This window comes from Lathamus discolor, chromosome 5 (assembly GCF_037157495.1).
Source record: "Lathamus discolor isolate bLatDis1 chromosome 5, bLatDis1.hap1, whole genome shotgun sequence".
Taxonomy (NCBI): Eukaryota; Metazoa; Chordata; class Aves; order Psittaciformes; family Psittacidae; genus Lathamus; species Lathamus discolor.
Window position 1 is genome coordinate 6580865 of NC_088888.1, and position 18375 is coordinate 6599239.

Below are 18375 nucleotides of genomic sequence, written 5' to 3' on the forward strand. Positions count from 1 at the left end.
CTTTAAGGTCCCAACACAAACCAGTCTGGGATTCTATGACAGGGATGGCCCATGGGTGCTGTGATGGCACGAGGGGACAGCAATGGCGCCAGGGCACTCATTTCTCAACCCACCACCACCACCACCAGGTTTTCGTTTTAAACTGGGGTTTTATTGTCATACAGTGGGGTTCAAGTGTCCCCGTGCAGCACCGCACACCACCGTGCCACATCCCGCTGCCCTGGCGTAAGGACGAGGCTGTGGCCGTGAGCCCTGGAGTCGGGGCACGCACTGCTGGGCTCTTCTGCGCCCCAAAGGACCTCTGGGGTCTGCTCTAAACACCCACTACAAACAGAACACAATTCCACAGGCAGGTTACATAGAGCACAGCACGTTCCCTCCTCCAGCTCCTGCGCCCTCCGAGGTGACTTCAGCCTGCGTACAGCGCGCTGCTGGAGTGGGGCACTGCAGCTACCCTGCCACGGCTCAGTGCGACCACGATACATTCATTTATCCAAGGGAGATGTGTCTGCAGGAAGCAGAGCCCAAGTAAATGCATTCAGCCCAGGCCCTGCATCAACCTGGCCAAGGCACAAATGTCTGTGAGATCCAATAAGCCATGCTCAGGGTTTACATTTATGGTTGCATCTTGTTCATCCCTCTTACCCTGATCGACTTCCAAGCTGTCAAAGGCATCTGAGCCCTGTACCCACACCTTGCTCCTCTAGATCCAGCAAATACAGAAGATACTCTCTTCCACCATCCATCTTCCAGCAGCCAAGGAACCAACGTTAGGCTGGATGCTTTAGCACTACAGGGCATGCAGGCCCCGATTCATGCCTCCAAGTCCCTATCGTTTCTAGAGTGCTCTCGAGCTTTTCTAATTCAGCAAATAGAAAGCAGAGCTGAGAGTTCCACAGCGTATTCCAAAGCCTGCCAGCAGCACAGCTGTGTAACTGCACTGTCTTTGCACACACACACAAGAGTTCACCTTTGAACATGGAAGTAGTGAAATAAAAATCATCACTGAAAACTGCTGACGAACAGGAAAAAACCACCCTGTAATCAGGACGGTAAAGAGTTCCCTCTGGAGTGACCATTTCCTACAGTGACTTCAGCACAGTACAAGCACATAGTACAGGCACATTCCAAAAAGGTGTTTTTCTCATAGAGATCATAGATGTCCTGCAGAGTCCTGGTTTTGCTTCAACAGTGATCAAGTTTTACAGCAAGTTGACTGCAGATGGTGTCAAATCAAGGCTTATTCTTTAGATTGTGCACTCTACACTGTAAAAAAAAAGAGCTAGTGATGGAGGAGACTTGACTTCCCATCGTGTTGGGCTTCCAAAAACTGATTTTCTTCAAGGAGCTTTAGTACTGCAGTCTATTGAGTGAGTCAATGTAATGAAAAGTGGCTCCCAATGCCCAGCTCGTTTCAACATTGTCAATTTTCCGGGCAAGCTGAAAAAAACACAGAACACCACCACCAAAGCAAGGAAGTTAAACCACAGTTCTTTGGGAGGAAGGAGAAGCATGCAAGGGGAATACAGTGCTGAAGGTTATCACAACTGGTTATCACCATTGTGAGGCCAGTGCCCCTCCACCCCCAATCACAGAGAATGTGTTGTATTAAGAAAGGAATTCAAGGAACAAACTATTGGCGTGATGACTACTGCCTCAGCACCCTGCTGCCCACTCTCCCCAGCATCACCTCCATCCTGTGCATCACCTTGAAGACTTGGCTCTTTGGGAAGCCCAGCTCTTGCAGGAGGAAGGTGATGTACGTGAGGTCCATGCATAGAAAAGGGCTGCTTCCAGGACTGATTTCCATGGTCTTACATACTGAGGAGAAAGAAAAGGGTGTCTGAATGCACACTGTGGGCTCAGGCCTAGCATCAACCCAGCTTTGAAAAACCTCAAGTGAAACCATAGAACACCTCGTCAGTTGAGCTGCAGAGTGATGGAACCTGTCATTATAGGATTGAAATGACACGCACAAAAGCTGTGGCACACTGGAAGGAAGCTCAAGGCATTCTGTCTCTCCCCTAAGACAGGTGAGTTGCTTCTGTCTCTCTGGGAAAGGGTGAAAAGGGCCTCCAACTTTTCTTCTACCTACTTTAAGCCTTTAAATAGCCGAGCAACGACAGGTATGTTATGTTTCCTGTGCATAAGCCCTCCATAGATGTTGACAAAACCAAAGGGAAAAAAGACAAAAGAAAAAACCAAGACAAAAGCAAAATAACCCCCACTTCCTTTCTCAGGATGAATTACAGAAAAAACTGCAACAATTGTTCAGTCAATCATAAAGTTTCCCCAAAAGCCCCATGTCGGTTTGATCAAAGCCTGAGTCTGAAACGGATGTTTCCATTTGTAAGCCTGCATAGGCAGTTCTCTCAGCAGCTGATGAAGCCAAAAGCTATGAGCTGGCTTTACCCCTTTTCTGATTAACAATCAAGCTGAGGAACACATCTTGAGACAAGAAGTAAAATGAAACCAGGTAAGAACAGGTTACACTAACAGGATGAGAACCCCCACACCCATTCCGAAAGCATGTCAGGTGAGCTGTTAACTGGCAAGTTTAGTAGTAATTCTTGAGAGAGTTTTGACATCTTTATCATGTCACCCGTTTGCCACCTGGCTATGAATTTACACACAATGACTGCTCTGTGTTGGATTGCGTCTCACTCACCGTATTTAGCTGCAATTTCAAAGTCACCAACAGTTAAGCTTCCTCCTTTTTCTTTATCTAAACGAACAAACAAAAAAGGTGGTCTTTTAAGGTGTCTGTATAAAGGCAATTGTGGATTCAAGCCATAAAAGTTTGGAAAGGAAACCTTGAAGGTTCATTTCCACTGAGCTGCTGAAATCACTGACAAAACTCACACTTGCTTTAAAAGAACCTTTAAAAGAGTTTTAATACAGATTGTAAAGCCTCATTTTATGAAGAACTTTTAGCCTCCTTTCCTACAGAAACACAGTTTACAGACTGTCAACCTGTCCAAACCAGCCTGAGATCTCATCACCTGCTTTCTACCACTGAATAGCCTTCGACACACCAGCATACCACTGGGAAAGAGATGGGATACATTTTGAATACATGTGGAGTTATCTAAAAATCCTCATTCCATCCAAAGAGGTCTGCAAAGCCAAACACACAGCCCAAGATCACTTCACTGCTGTCCTGTCCAAGAAACTTGTTTATCATTATGAGCTCCTGTTTCTATTTTGGATTGGGGAGTGAATCACACAACGATTTCTGAAATGCAGACAGTTTGTTTAAAAGCCATTACCAGAAGTTGCAGGTCATACTTCACAGCCCCAGTCCTCTCTCTATAGAAATTAAATAGCATCCAATATCCAGTCAAGACCAATGCTGCGCAGCAGCGTAACAAAAAGCTAAGTTCCACGACAGCTTAGCAAAGCATCCTGATGTGAGTTATTTCTTCCGCAGCTTGTCATTTAAGTGAAACTAAACCAGGAGCAAACCTACCTATGAGACCAACCTCTGCTGCACGGTCATAGTAGTAGGAGAACGTGTAAAAATCCAAGTCCTTCACTTCCTCAGCTTTATGCACTTTTTTGTAGAGCATCTTTGCCACTTTGTTAGAACAAGCCTCATACAGAGGCTCACCTAAAAGAAGGCAAAGAAACCCAGCACATTATGGGCAGAGAGTTAAATATGCATGCAATTTGCTTAGGATCTGCCAGGAAACAGGCTCCCTTTTGCACAATAGCACGTCATTAGCTCTTTACAGAGAACTGAAATCTGCATCTTCCAGTGGGAACACTTACCATCCTCAGGTTGGGACTGAGTATGTGATAGATCAGAGATGGACAACACCATCTGAGGTGGAAGGATTCTGACAGACCTGTTCAGGGATTGCTCAACTCCACCTGTGCTACTACCAGCAGCTTTACTGACCAGACAGACACCATGGCACACGAGGGAAAAGCTGCAGAATCTCTTTAGCAGCAGATCAAGAGGAGCCAGACTGAACAGTAAACAGAGAGTGTACTGTCTTTGCAAGAAGCTGGGTGTATCATTTACACTGCTAATAGCATGCTGGCCTAGATAGGAAGAGTGATAAATCACTATACCTGCCTTCTGTCCTTTAATTTTGTATACTATCTCACCATGCTGCCACTCAGATTTGAAGCCAGGAGGTAAACAGGGGCTGATCAGTTCCTCCCCTTCTCCTACTGCAGAAGTAAAACAAAGCCATGTTAGGGAAAACCATAAGGAGTTAATTTCAGACCCCTCAGCCCCAGCCCTGCTCCATTCTGTCCCACAGCCTCAGCAAGGCACCTCTAAGCCCCAGTCACGGTTCAGATGTCCCATGCCCGGCTCCCCTGGGGCTGGCAAGAACCCAGGTCTCCTGGGATCTAGCAGTGTCACCTCCTGCACTTGTCTCAAATGCACCCAGCCATGGTGACAGCAGTCCACATTCCACTCAGGAGCCTTCAGCCCAGTGGGAAGGGGAGAGACAACTCCTCCCCTCACAACAGGACTATGTACCCTATGCTCAGAGCCAATACTTGAGCAGTGCCCGTAACTTACAGGGTTTTCCCTCAACTCCTCCTAAAATGGCGAGCCTTGCTGACATCAGCCCGAGTCCCAGGTAACTGCAAAGGAATAAAAGCCTCTGTGAACAACAAACATCCTTCCTCTGACACTCCACTGCCAACCTGGCCGGGACATGCCAGTCTCCTCTACATAGTCCCAGCAAAATGGCTCAATTCAGCAGCTGATGCACGCAAGGGGAACAGTGTGACAACCCACCCTCGTACTGCCCTCCCCCAGAAGGATAATCTGTCTTTGAAAAAGCACAGACAATAGCTGTCAATGGTAATCTGGCTCTTAAGAACCTGGGAATGATGAAAGCATTCCCCTCACGTTCCTCCTACCCTCCTCAAAGGCTACACAGCCTCTAGCGTACAGAATTGACTCTTTTTGAGCCCAAACACACCCCATAGCAAATATGGGTGGGAAGAAGCTGCTTCCTTCTGCCCAGAACACTGGGAGCAGGGGAAGGCAGTGAAGAGGAAGGAATGACAGAGACAAAGCACTACGAACTGACTGCAAAGTCCATTGACCATCCTCCTGCGCCACTTGGCAGTGAGGAGGTAGAAGAGTAGGGAGTGAAGCTGAGCCTGGGAAGGAGGAAGAGGCGAGGGGAAGGTGGTTTTGATTTTGTTCTTATTTCTCATTATCCTACTGTTTAGTTGGCAATAAATTAATTAACTTCTCTAAGGAAAGTCTTGTTTTGCCCGTGATGGCAACTGGTAGGTGACCTCCCATGAGCTTTTTGATGTATTTTCTTCCCCCTGTCCTGTTGATGGAAGGACAGTGACAGAGTAGCTTGGGGGCACCTGGTGGGCAGCCAAGGTTCATTACCACAGTAATAACATGGTGGCTCAGGTTTCTGCACTTCTTCCAAATAGTCATTTGTAAGGACCTCTTACAGCAAAACACCTACATCTCACTGGCTTCATAGAAAGCCTCTGTGTGTACAGTGTGCTCTTTCCCACAACTAACCTGTATGAATACAGCTTGTAGGTGTTGTTAAACATCTGAAATGAAGTTGTATGGCCAGCTGGTGATGTCTGGAGAGTTGCCTGGAGGCAGAGAAAGATGTCACTGCAAGGTTTCTGCCAGCAGCAGCAGCAACCAACAACAAAATCTCCCAAACCAACATGAAACAACCCAATTCAGAAAGAAATGGTGAACCGGCAAGTATTTCGATTTGACCACTGATACACAAGACAACCGCAAAACCTGGAGCTAGAACAGTCTTCACATGACAGAGTCTACAGTGGTTACACTTCTAGCTGCATCCACACCAAACTGGTGTATAAAAGAATTACTTTAATTAAAACAGAATCCTTATTCCAGTTCTTAACTACTTTTATCAAGAGGCTACAGCAACTGCCTCTTTGCATGATCCCTGCTAGGGCAAAGTGTGCAAACTAATATGAAAGCCAGGCACGCATTAACTTCCTACTCAAGTGAATTCAGCTGTGAACTTCCACGAGCCAGAGGAAAAGCACATCACTGTGCTTGCCAAGGAACAAGAGTGAGGACCAGCCTGTGGCCTGGAGAAATGAAAGGGTAATTATGTAAAGCGCTTTGCAGCCCCTTCCCCAGGCGCACCAGCACACTGGCATATTTGTGGGGAGCAAACCTCAGGCTACGATGCTATTCATGCTGCTCAGATCTTAACACCATCTCTAAGTCCAGAACTTCCACATCCCGGACTCTTCACATCCCCTGCTATAAAAGCAGTGTCTTGATTAGCCCAGAGTGGGACACTAGATACAGCAACCCAACACTCTGCTTTTGTGCAGCTTTACTATGAACATTATCTCTGCTCAGGCCAGAGCCTTACAACGTCACATCCACATGGCTTCCAACTTACAGAGCACCTATACAAATGCCAGAACAGGAAACGGAAATGACAACCATCAGCATGTATTTTTTAATGCATAATAACAGTTGTTCGTAGAAAGCAATCATTTGCAACTGAGTGAACTCAGGAAAATCAGAAACAAGGACTGAGAAGGCATCTTACTGTGTTCTTAAAACCCAATACAGGCCAAATTTTGGACCTGAATTCACTAACAGCATTTGAGTTCTTCATCATTATCAGCACAAACTGAGAGTCAAGGATGAAGGTGCTCAGGTGAACACTGTGTTTTCCCCCAAGACAAAGCAGCCCTGGCAACTTCATGACATGCATCACCAACCCACGGAGCTGGAGTAAGAGGACTGACAGGGAGCTGTGAATGCCTCTGTGACTGACTGTAACAAGGCAGATGTGGCCAGGTGACACAGGTTTTTCTGTCAGAAGTGTGGCTTCATGTCACGCTGACAAACTCCTGGTCTGTTTCCAAGGGAAACCAATCCGAGCAGTTACTGCACCAGCATTCCCCAGCAATGTGCATGTTCACATTACCTCGGTGCGTGGAAGGAAGGTGATCTGTGTTGATCCACCACCCAAATCCAACATCCCTACACTTCTCTTCTGCGGATCATCTAGGCTACCTGAAACGTGTGACAGAACAAAGAAAGCCATGGGGGGCACTGTGAGACACTGGCTAGGAACAAACCCAGGAGTACAGTGGTAAAGAAACAGGACAACCAACTCTGTCCCTCAGCTTCCAGCCAGGACTAAATTATACCATCATCGACTGGGTGCTTATTTTGGCTTTATCAAGTGTCCTGAGAATCTTCAAGTGACAAGAGTTTCTCTCATTTCTCTGGGGCTGTTCATGCTCTAATTACAGCAGCTTTAGTTACTGGGTTCCTAAACATTCTTTCAGTGGATGCAAGGACCCTTTTGCAAACTCCACTCTGGCAACCACTTCACAGCACAGAGGAATGTGGTTTCCTTGGCCACCTCTCCCTTATCCCTTAGTGATACTCTGCAGATTCCTAGAGCCAAGGGGATGACAGATTGAAAAGAAGTGGCCTGAGACTCAGCAATCTTGGAATTCTTCCTGCTGCCAGCCCAGACCTCTCTTCTCATTTCAATCCCATCCTTCTCAGATCCTTCAAATACACCTTTCCTGACAGGACTAGCTTGTGCCAAGTACCTCGGTATGCATCATGACAGCTGCTGACTGAAGATCTCTGACCTGTCTGATACATCCTGTGAGCACAAAAAGCTTCAGAGCACTTGTTGCATTGCTCCACACACCATGTGTGCTAAACAGAGCGCTTGGGGGTCAGACTGCTTGGAGAGGGCCCTCCTGGAGAGGGCTTCAGCTTAAGCTTCTTTCTTTTCCCCTTTAGCTACCCTTTTCTGACTCAGCAGTGTAAGTATTTGTGGTATCTCTAAGTTATAAATCTCTAAAGATGTAGCATAGCCCTTTCTTTCGCTCTGTGCAGCTGCCAAGAACAACCAGAATACCCACATTAAAAATTTAGCCAAAGCTGGTGGCAGGCTCTAAAAAGGAATAAAATGCTCTGGTACCCTACAGGGAATTGAAAGAAAGGCAACATTAAACACCTAGGGAAAGGGATTAAACTCCTCACTGTGTCAAGTAAATGGTACAAATCCTAATGACTTACATAGGCCAACTGCTGACTTGTTCCCAGATGCTTTTTTCTCCCACTCCACCCCAATAAAGGAGCAAATCCCATGCAGGGGCAGAAACCAGTATGAATTCCACATCATCGGTCACATCTTTATGCACGTGCTCATGTACACATACCTGTTAAAAAATTTATTGTGATCCAGGCTGAAATACCTAATAAAGAGAAGATTTAAAAGACACCCTGTTAGATCATAGCACTCCATTTTATCTAATGACAGTACCAAAGGTGGTGAGCCCTATTACAGGGGCTTTCTGGTTTAGGATCTGTCTAGATGGATTTTAAGTTTAACTGCACCATCTAAATAAAATAATCATCAAACAAGAGCTTGTGGTCCAACAACAGAGAGAGACACCAGAGACCATCTGCCACAAGCTCCCTTGCCCCCTTTCACAAAGAGAGGACTTCTAATACAGTCTCCAAAGGATGTCTGGCTGAGAGCTAAGCAACAAGGGTGAAGAGGACTGGCTGTGCTGAGCTCCCCTGACGCAAGCTGCCCCAAAGCCAGTGCTTCCACAACTGCTAGCGCCTGTCAAAACACAAGATTAGATGCCATGAACACAGAGAATGACCTTCTATACCAGAGCTTATGTGATGTTTGGAAGAGAAGCCCCGTTTATGAAACACCTGCAGAACTCTATGTCACGGGTCAAAAACTTAAGACAGGAAGTCACAAAGGCTTCAGTGTCCTTAGCTAAAAGACACGGAAATGACTGACACGTTGTTCCTTTTCTAGGAAGACATCCACTGGTAGGACTCTGTTCGATGTCAGGCACTCAGCTTTCTTTTTGAATACTAAGAATTGTCATCTTTTCAGTGTTTTGCGTTTTCCTGCTCTGTTTCTGTCCTCTTCATGGCTTGTAAACCTTTTCTCTATAAATTACATTAATTAGTAGGCCTCATGTTAACCAATTTAAATATTTATCCATGTGGTTAAAACTCGAGGCATGCTAGAGAACACGGTCCAGTTCAACCCCTGGCTGAACCAAGGCTGTCACTGCTGTTAATGATTTTAAAACAAAACAAGAAGAATTACAATGGCCTTTTTCCATCAAGCAGTAAAAAAGAAACTCATAAAGAGCTCCAAACAGCTCCAGCTATATAAAGTCTGTTTTCTAACCAGATTTAAAATGCACTTCAACACTTAGTTACTTAGAATTTAGAAGTGTTTCTTCAAATTATTAGAAATCAAGGCTGATTCAGGGTTCTGTCCTCATCATTCTTTGATGAGCATCAAGTTACTTCACGTATTTTCTTCTATAGAACTTTTCTTCATATTGAATTCACAAGCACACTCATTAGTTAGTTATCACTAAATAATACTTCCAGAAAGCATTCCAAATATTTCCAGAAATATCTGATAAGCACTGTCAAGAGCAGGGTGTGCAAAACCAGTTGCTGTCTCAACAAGCAGATATTCAGAAACCTTTCCAGAAGTGCTGACTGCACAGTGGCTTCCTGGTGATCCCACAGGAACTGCTCGGCACTCAAGAGCTTTGAAAATCAGGACAGAGTTCAGGACTTCGAATTGAAAAACATAGCAGCATCAAAACTGTGTCAAATCTGCTGCTTGTGGGCTCCCAGCACAGTGAGCTGGGAATGGTCACAGTGAGGCTGGAATCCCCATGGTTGCAGAAGGGGTTATCCTACCTTCATCGGTTCCATTCATTATCGACACACAGTTGTCCCTCACGAAGAAAGGGGAAGCCTGAAAGATCTCCTTCACCTGCAGTTCAAGCAGAAGCTAACTCAGCGAAACCCTTTTTCAACTGGAAAGCAAGTGTTCTATGAAACTACAGTTATACACAGCTGCTCCTCTTCTTGGGTTAGACCCTAACTGCTGCTCACCACTTTGGAGTTCAAGAGCCCAACAAACATCAGCCCACGGTCTGCTATTTGCCAGAGCCAGCCATGAAGACTGCTCAGAAATGCCATTAACAAGGGATGAAGATGGGCAGGGAAGGGAACCCAGCTGACTTTCCTGCAACTGGCTACCCACGAGGTATTATATATGCATGGGAGCCACAGGAGATGGACACTCTGGTTTTCAGAAATGCTCCAGGAAATGCCATTTTTAACAGGAGCATGTTGACTGTTAAGAGGTTGTTCACACTACATCCTACACGAAGTAGCAAAGCCCCAGGGTTCCAGAGTCCTCTAAAGTAACAACCACAGCAGTTCCAGCTGACATCCAGCGTGGAAAGAACAAGCCAGTTTGCAGGCAGCAGAGAACAATACAAACACTGGTTTCCACCACACCATACTTCTTCCTTCCAATTATTGCTTAGAAAAAGAATACATTTAGTGCGTACTTTTAAACTTTTCCTGCAGCCATAAAGACTACAATGTAACATTTTATAACATTTTAAAATATTAAACGTATTTTACAGGCCTATAAATACAATTTACATTATATCCAATCAATATAGAGGAGCAGCCTTGCAGCAGCAGGCTGATAACACAACCAAATAGAGTTCTTCTCAAAATAGCAGCTTCCTGGTCAAAACCACCAACAAATACATCCAGTAAGAACAAGCCTGTGGTGACTGTTAGGAGTATCTCATTACACTTGTTATATGGCATCTCCAGGCTTTTTTAAAAGCTGTCATCATTCCTCTGTGCTTGTACTCACACAATTTCTCCCCCCAACCCCACTTGCACTCAGGGTTAAATGACAGAAATGGCTCGTGTACATGAAGATAAAGGAGTATGCACCTTATACAGAAAGGAACAAAGTTTGCTACAGAATTTGTGGAAAGCAGTACCTTATCCAGCAACTTCTGAGCTTTCTCTCCTGGCAGCAACCGTAGGCCAGCTGTGGCTTTCAGGACCAGAGGAGTAAACTTCCACAGCTCCATTGGAACTTCTTCCTTTGCCACCTCCAGGAGCTCTTTTATTCCCTGGCCACTCTGTGAGCAGAGAAAGAACAAAACAAAAGGCATCTTAGAAACTCTTTAACTTTACCTTTCTTGGAAGGGCAAAAGGGTGATCAGAGGTATCATTCACTTTAAGTGTGGAACAGAACAAGTGAGTGTCATGAGAAGGTGGAGAACTCAGCATTTCCTACAGCATGACACCTGGTGGATATAATGGGCATCATCTAGCAACAGGTCACATCCAAAAGCTTTCCCAGAGTGACAGAGAACTCTCTGCCATTTCATGTTTGGCAGGGCACATAGAACTCAGGAGATTTGGGGGCACATGCTTTTACAGTAACAGAAACAAGATTACCTTTTCAACATCGTCAGCATAGGCAGACAGACCTGGCTTCAGTGCTTTAAACGTCTCATGGGTCAATTTGGGAGTCTCTGTTCAAAACCAGCATTCCAAAATAAGTAATGGCACAAAGAATTTTGCAGACACAAAAGGAAAACCATCTTACATGTTACATCATGATGGAAGTCGACTAAATCCTCTGTCTAATGAGCTACCCACAGCCACCCAACCTTTAAACGCTTTACACTAACCCATTCCGCAAACCTAAGGTGCTCCCCATGGGCCAATCACACCACACACCACACTGCTCATCCTTAAAAGCATCCTCAGATCACCTACTAACAGCATCCACACAGGTTCTCTCATCTTGAAGTTTCACAGAGGAGTGGACAACACCTCAACAAATGAAGCTTGTGACTCCAGAGGAAAACTGGAGCTTTTTTGTCCCTTCCCTACCGCCCCACTTCTCAGCAATACCTTCAGCTCAAATGCAATGCATGGCAATTTGAATCAAACACTGAAGTTTTACATCCAACACTAAACCCAAGGATGCAGAAAACCTACCAATGCAGAGAGAAGCAACTCCCTGCCAGGAACTGGAAACAGCTAAGCAGCATATAGTGAAAATTTGGAGGAGTAAGGCAGTTTGAATTTATAACCCCTTCTTCTGCCATGCAGTGTGATTAAAAGCTGCTCCTTTTCAGGTAGAAGGTAGAGCTGCCATTTCATCACATTCTGACATTACAGCATTTCCCCCTTGCTGAATGTTTTCGTAACTTCATCCAAATCTACATGCTTGAATAACAGCATACTTCCTGACGGCTCTCTAGACAGAACTGTTTGTTCAGGTAATCCCTAGAAAAGAATCATCAGTAATCTGCCCCACAGGTTATAGTTCATGTACCATGCAAGGAGCAGACTGTACCTTTTGGCTGCTGTGTGAATTTAAATATATGGATGCGAGTTCCTGTGCTTCCCGCATCAAACATAATCCCATAGAAGACCGAGAGCTCTGTGGTCAGTGCTTGATGGTTCAGTTTGTCTCCCCTGCTCTCAGCAACTCCTTCTGTTGCTCCAACAACTTGTTTGGAATCCAAGTGCCATTTTATGTATGCAACATAAATAGCTATGCATGCCAAGATCCCAAAAGCAAAGAACCGCTTTGACATCTTCATGGCTTCCATTTATCGGATGCTTTGTTTCTTCCCTTTATCAAATGTTTCATTTCTTGTCCTTCACATAGAACAGGTGCTTCCCACATCACTCCTATATCCAGTAGAGAAGAAAATAGGTGTTTTATTTTCTAAGCCTGCTACAAGGCTCTAAGAGTATGAACATTATAAGGGATTTACAGGAGTAAACGTCACTTGTGCACCAGTGAAATACGTAACTACTGGTTTAGATCAGTGATAAGAAAACGGGTATGGCAGGCAAAGCAAGTAGGAAATGACTGCAACAAACAGCCTGGTAACAAAAACCTCACAGGGTGTGCCAGACCACTGCTGGCAAAGAGAAGACTTTATGCCTGCAGCTCCTTCAGCAGCTGGAGTAAAATCGAGATACCAGCTACCGTCTTCAGTGCTCAAATCTGTCTCAGCTCATCCAGTGGAACCTGCAGTTGAAGTTGAAATGCCCACATTTATTCCAGTAGGACAATGGAGAATCTGTGAGTCACTTGTAAAACTGGACCTAGCAGCAAACCCCCTCTCCCACGTTGCCTGTCCTAACCATCACATGCACCCATGGCTGCTGGATAGCTACAACACTGCTCACTGCTTTCCCAATGGTTCAGAAGAAAAATATCCATCCTCCTTCAGCATGTCGTTGAGATGTACAGCTAATTTTAAGACATGAAGCTACATAAATCTTTTCTTTCCCCATTGCTACTGAGGCCTAAGACAGAAGAGAGTAAGGAGAATTCAGAGAAGCTAAATACAGTGACAGAGATGGAAAGGGACTTCAAGAGGTCCCTCATCCAACCAGTCAAAGAACGGACTCAGGACTGTATCCAGCTGTATCCTGAAAACCTTCAAGCATGGAGATCCCACAACCTCTCTGCATTTAGCAGAATCACTTGCAGTTATCTTTCTTTGTTACTTCCGGGACAGTGAAGACAGTGAAGATGGTCCCAGGAGGCTGGACAAGTACAATTTAAGAACAGAGTTGAAAAGAAAAGATGGAAGAGCCAGGGAATTACAGTACACATACCCCAAATCCTATACCTGGAAAGAAACCACAGCAAAGCACAAGGCAAGAACAAGCCCTCACACTACACAGAACCGCAGAATCCCAGGCTGGTTTGGGTTGGAAGGGATGTTAAAGCTCATCCAGTTCCAATCCCCAGCCATGGGCAGGGACACCTTCCACTAGAGCAGGTTGCCCAAGGCTCTGTCCATCGAACAGCATTCACATAATTAAATGAGAGTCAGTGGTGATTTATGGGGTGCAAATCACATTATACCTTTCCTTCTTTGACAGTGTGATGAAGAAGAGAAAGCAAACCAAGTGATGAGGTTAATTTGAGGTTTTGGTGCATATGTAAACCTGTTCGTGGCATGAATGCAGGAGATGCAGAAGGCGTGAGAGAAAGAATTTAAATTCAAGGTGATTTCAGTGTAGTGCCAACAAGGGGCAAGACAAAATGTGATTAAAATGGAGGAAAGCAAACGAGAGGCACAAACACACATGGAAAACAGGGCTCTGCAGGGGCGCAGGAACAGGGGCGGGGGGGGGGTGGCATGGCAAGGAAATGGGCGGCAATCCCTGCACATCTATGGGGTGACTGCGCCGAAGGCCTCAACTGCGGCTCAGTGCCACGGGAGGAGAGCACCAGGATCCGGATGACCTTTTGAGGAGACAGAAGCCTCCAGCGAGGGAAAGGGGAGGCCGGCAGCGCGGTGGGCACGGGGGAGCAGCACCCCGCCAGCACAAACCCCGTCTCGCTGAAGAGAACCGGGGCTAACTCTCCGCTGCCTCTGCCCGCGGGCGCCACCAAGGGAGAAGCTTCCCGGCGAGGGCGGGCACCCGCGGGGACTGCCACAGGGCAGGTGGCCGGAGCGGCCCCGCAACGCGGACGGACCGGCTCCCCCCCCCCCCCCAACCACCACCACCACCACCACCACCTCCCATAACCACACCCGGCCCCGCCACCCGCACTCACGCCGCCGCCAGCCCCGCCATAGCGACGCCGCTGCCCCGCCCCGCGGCGGCCGCCGCTCCTTCTGCGCAGGCGCGGTGCCGGCCGGTGCCGCACTGGAGCGGGGCGCGGGGCTCAGCGGCTGCCGGAGGTCGTGAGGAGGGACTGGGGCTGTCCGCGGGGCCGGCTTTAACCTGACAAGAGGGGAGATTGAGATGGGACATGAGGAAGGAGTTCTTCCCTGTGAGGGTGCTGAGGCGCTGGCACAGGGTGCCCAGAGAAGCTGTGGCTGCCCCATCCCTGGCAGTGGTCAAGGCCTGGTTGAACGGGGCTTGGAGCAGCCTGGTCCAGTGGAAGATGGCAGGGGTTGGAACTGGCTGAGTTTTAAGGTCCCTTCCAACCCAAACCAGTCTGTGGTTCTGTGACTATGGTCGATATTGCTTTCCCTGGGAATATAATGCTTTCCAGCCCTAAATGAAAGATGCTCCTGTCACCAGTTGCTAAAAGATGCAATCGAAGGGCCAGCAAAACAAGAGGGGCTTTCTCCTCTCCTTTTTCACTCCTGAAGACTGTGGGAAGCGAGGCCCTCATGGAAAAGCAGGGCAGGCCCCTGGAGAGCGTTATTTTATGAGGCACATCGTTTCCTCAGGGAGGAGGCAAAACAGTGAAGTATTTCTTTCTCATAGGTGCGATACCTTGCACGTATGTTCCTGAACAGTGCTGCCGTGTGGATGAGACATTCCAGAGAACAGGAGTGTGGTGCTCTTCGGTTTCTTTTTCCTCCTGTGAAAAGCACCATTTATGTGCATGGGGAGCAGTTTTCAGGCTGTTCTTCAAACCCCCTTGCCTCATCTGGGGCCCTGGGGCAGAGTGTGGATGGTTCTACAGGTTTTACGTTTGTTCCTTTCTCACACGCGGTCATGTCCCTCTCATGTTGGGGCCCCAGAGCTGGATGCGGGACTCAAATATGCTTGGAAACACAAAAGAAAGGTGACAGCAACTAAACAAGCGCCACAAATTCCCATCCAAGATCCATTTTCTCCCTTCATCTCAAAAGAACAAATTATACTAGTGCTGACCTGTAGCGGAAAGTGTGGCGATCGTTGAACATTAAGCTTGTTTCCCTACAGGTCTGAGTCCCACAACCCCTTTATCTCTCTGCAAACCCCACACTTGCAGCATTTGCTGCGATCTTGGTCCCCACATCCTCCCCACACCCTGAGCAGAACAGGGAGCTCTGCAGTCCCATCCTGTACCTAACACCCCACATGGCACCTACTGCTCTTTGGATGCCTCCACTGTGGTGCCTCATCGTTCCTCCCCAAAAGTTCTAGCAAGGCAGGACTTGGCACATACCGTGGCTTCTGTGGAGCTGCATCTGTCCCTGGGCAGAGGGCCATGGGTAAACCTGCTAATGCTGAGTTGGCAGTTCCTTTCCTATGGGGAATGCATGAATGTTTTCTGTCTCCTCTGGATACCTACCGTTCTTTTCACAAGCTCATAAAAAAGAAACGTGGCAGCTTGATCTAAAGCTCGTCATGGCAGGACAAGGGGGAATGGCTTTAACCTGGCAAAGGGGAGGTTTTAGATTAGACATCAGGAAGGTGATAAGGCCATGGCAGAGGTTGCCCAGAGAAGCTGTGGCTGCCCCATCCCTGGCAGTGTTCAAGGCCAGGTTGGACACAGGGGCTTGGAGCAACCTGGTCTAGTGGAAGGTGTCCCTGCCCGTGGCAAGGGTTGGAATTGGATGAGCTTTAAGGTCCCTTCCAACCCAAACCAGTCTGGGATCTTGGAGACATTTATGTTTCTGGCAGCTGTGGCTGAAACTAGTAACTAACTGGTTCAATAGGTTTGAAGAGGCAGGTGGGCAAACCAGTCCTGTAAGCCTCCTATTCTGAGGAAATTGGGATCAAAACATGCCTTTGCCATGTTCACATATAGGCACTCCACTGACTGCTTTGCTTTTCCAGCTCTGTCTTGGCTTTTCTAATCATGCTCCAACAATTTCTGTGGTCTGAACTTTTTGCCTTCCAGGATTTGTTTGTTGGTTTTGAGCTAAAGGTATTGTGTGACAATAAGTTCCAAATCAGAAGCACTCTAGAATTGGCCTAGGAAGTATATTTTGCGCCTTCTCTGCAATTTAGTAGGGTGCGATAGACAGTCTTAGCGGCTTTGCATTGGATTTGTCTAGTATAAATGCTGGATGGGCTCCACCATGTTCAGTGATTGCATCGCAGTGGCTGTCTCCCTGGGGATGCCGCTGAGGGTTTCATTGCAGTTGGTGGCTGTAGTACCACAAACCAGACAACCCCAGCAGGTCTCTGCTTTCCTCGCTGCTCTTGGCAAGCCATGTGCAGAGCCGAGCTGTAGCTTTGCAAATGCTGCCTCGAAGTGGTCTTTTTGGTGCCCTACAGGCTGAAGTTGTGTGCAAATTTTATCATGACCTACATAATTGACCTATATTATGTGTCTGTTTGTTAAATGGGTTGCACTAATGAGAAACATGAATGGAGATGGCTTAGCGCTCATGTGTTTGTACTGAGGTGTGCGCCTCTTGTCTGCAGTGACGTACGTGAGGATCACTGCCAGATTTTCCCCCTCTGCTCCCTCCATATTTGACCTGTGCCTTGGGTTATTGCAAGGAAACGTGAATCGATTCTGCTTGCAGAAGAAAAAAGAGTGAAATTGGGTTTGTTGCTCTTCTAGGCAAGGGGATATATCCTTGGTCGTGTCTGTATGCAGGAGAATTGAGTACGAGGGAGAAAAGGCATCAAAACTTTCAAGCCCTTGATTTGTAGGGCTGCGAGTAGGGACTGGGTGCGCTCAGTCGCTCTGTTGCGACGCACATTTCTAGGCTGGGAAGCAGCATTACTACACCCTGCTTCTATTGGAACCTTTTACAATGAATGGGTTTATTCCTCCCTGCCCTCGTGCCTCGCTTGCAGTCTGTAGGAGCTGTTTGAAATCAAGGGTGACATTGAAACGTGACAACTTGAATGGCATGGCACCTGCTCCCAGTAAGTGTGTGTTCTGCTTTTAGTGGTTTAGACCAAGGTCTGAAGCCTGGGTGATGGCTCTCTATGGGCAGATTTGGACCCCAGCTTGATAAGAGGTGTCTGCTACTCCAAACCCCAGCAGTTGTATTAAAAACACTGCCAGGCAGTTTCCACCCTTGTGTCCTCATTCATACAGACAGGGTGTGCAGAGTGGAATGTAATTAAGAAGAAGTCCCCAGATTTTCTTCATGTCTGCTATCAGCGTGTTTTTAACTTCTCCAGATTCACTGGAAACACATCCATCTGTGGGCTGTCACATAGCCCCACACTGAATGTTATCCATAATTCCTTCAAGAAGCTTATTTTGACAGAAAAAAGGGGTGGGGAGGATGGGCAAAGTGCAAACAGACTTCTGCCATTTCTAACTGTTCACAGTGTCAGGAATTGTTTCCCATATCTCATACTAGGGCTGGGTTTCCAGGCAGTCAGATATGGACGTTCTACCAGTGGGTGTGTGGACAAAGTGTTCAAATATGTATATTATTCACTAGCTAAGCTGGTTGTCAAATGGCATGGATTTGTTCAGCTGAATAGACAGCCTGTGCCTTGTTAATAGAGATTTTTATGATCTTGTCATCATCTTGGAGTCAATTGTGAATATTCTGGGGGAGGAGAAGGTCCTTTCTCACCGTGTAGTTCTGCTTCCTCTGCAGAAAACTGATCACAGCTTCTTTCGTAGAGCATTTTAGAGCTTGGTCTTAGAGCCTTTTTGTACTGTGGGAAGGGGAAGGAGCAGTGGCTGTGTGGCCAGCTGAGGATGCAGGAGCGAGCCAGCTGAGGATGAGGATGCTCGTCCTGCTCCTGCCTTTCTGTCCAGCCCATCAGAGCTACCTGGGAAGCAAAGCTCAGGAAAACCAAGGGCTTTCCCAGGTGCAGTAGAAGTTGCTTGTGTT

At 46.9% G+C, this 18375-nt stretch overlaps 1 protein-coding gene across 1 annotated transcript; it reads right to left on the minus strand.

The window, feature by feature from the left end:
* Positions 1-129: 129 nt before the first annotated feature.
* Positions 130-14537, minus strand: ENTPD6 (ectonucleoside triphosphate diphosphohydrolase 6). Its single transcript, XM_065679556.1, has 14 exons — positions 14451-14537; positions 12216-12556; positions 11306-11382; positions 10840-10983; positions 9725-9800; positions 8194-8229; positions 6933-7021; positions 5516-5595; positions 4538-4602; positions 4078-4179; positions 3470-3610; positions 2669-2725; positions 1709-1821; positions 130-1440 (listed from the first exon to the last, which is right to left on the minus strand). The coding sequence occupies exons 2-14, from the start codon at positions 12472-12474 to the stop codon at positions 1351-1353; spliced, it is 1329 nt and encodes a 442-aa protein (XP_065535628.1). The 5' UTR covers positions 12475-12556; positions 14451-14537; the 3' UTR covers positions 130-1350.
* Positions 14538-18375: the final 3838 nt, after the last annotated feature.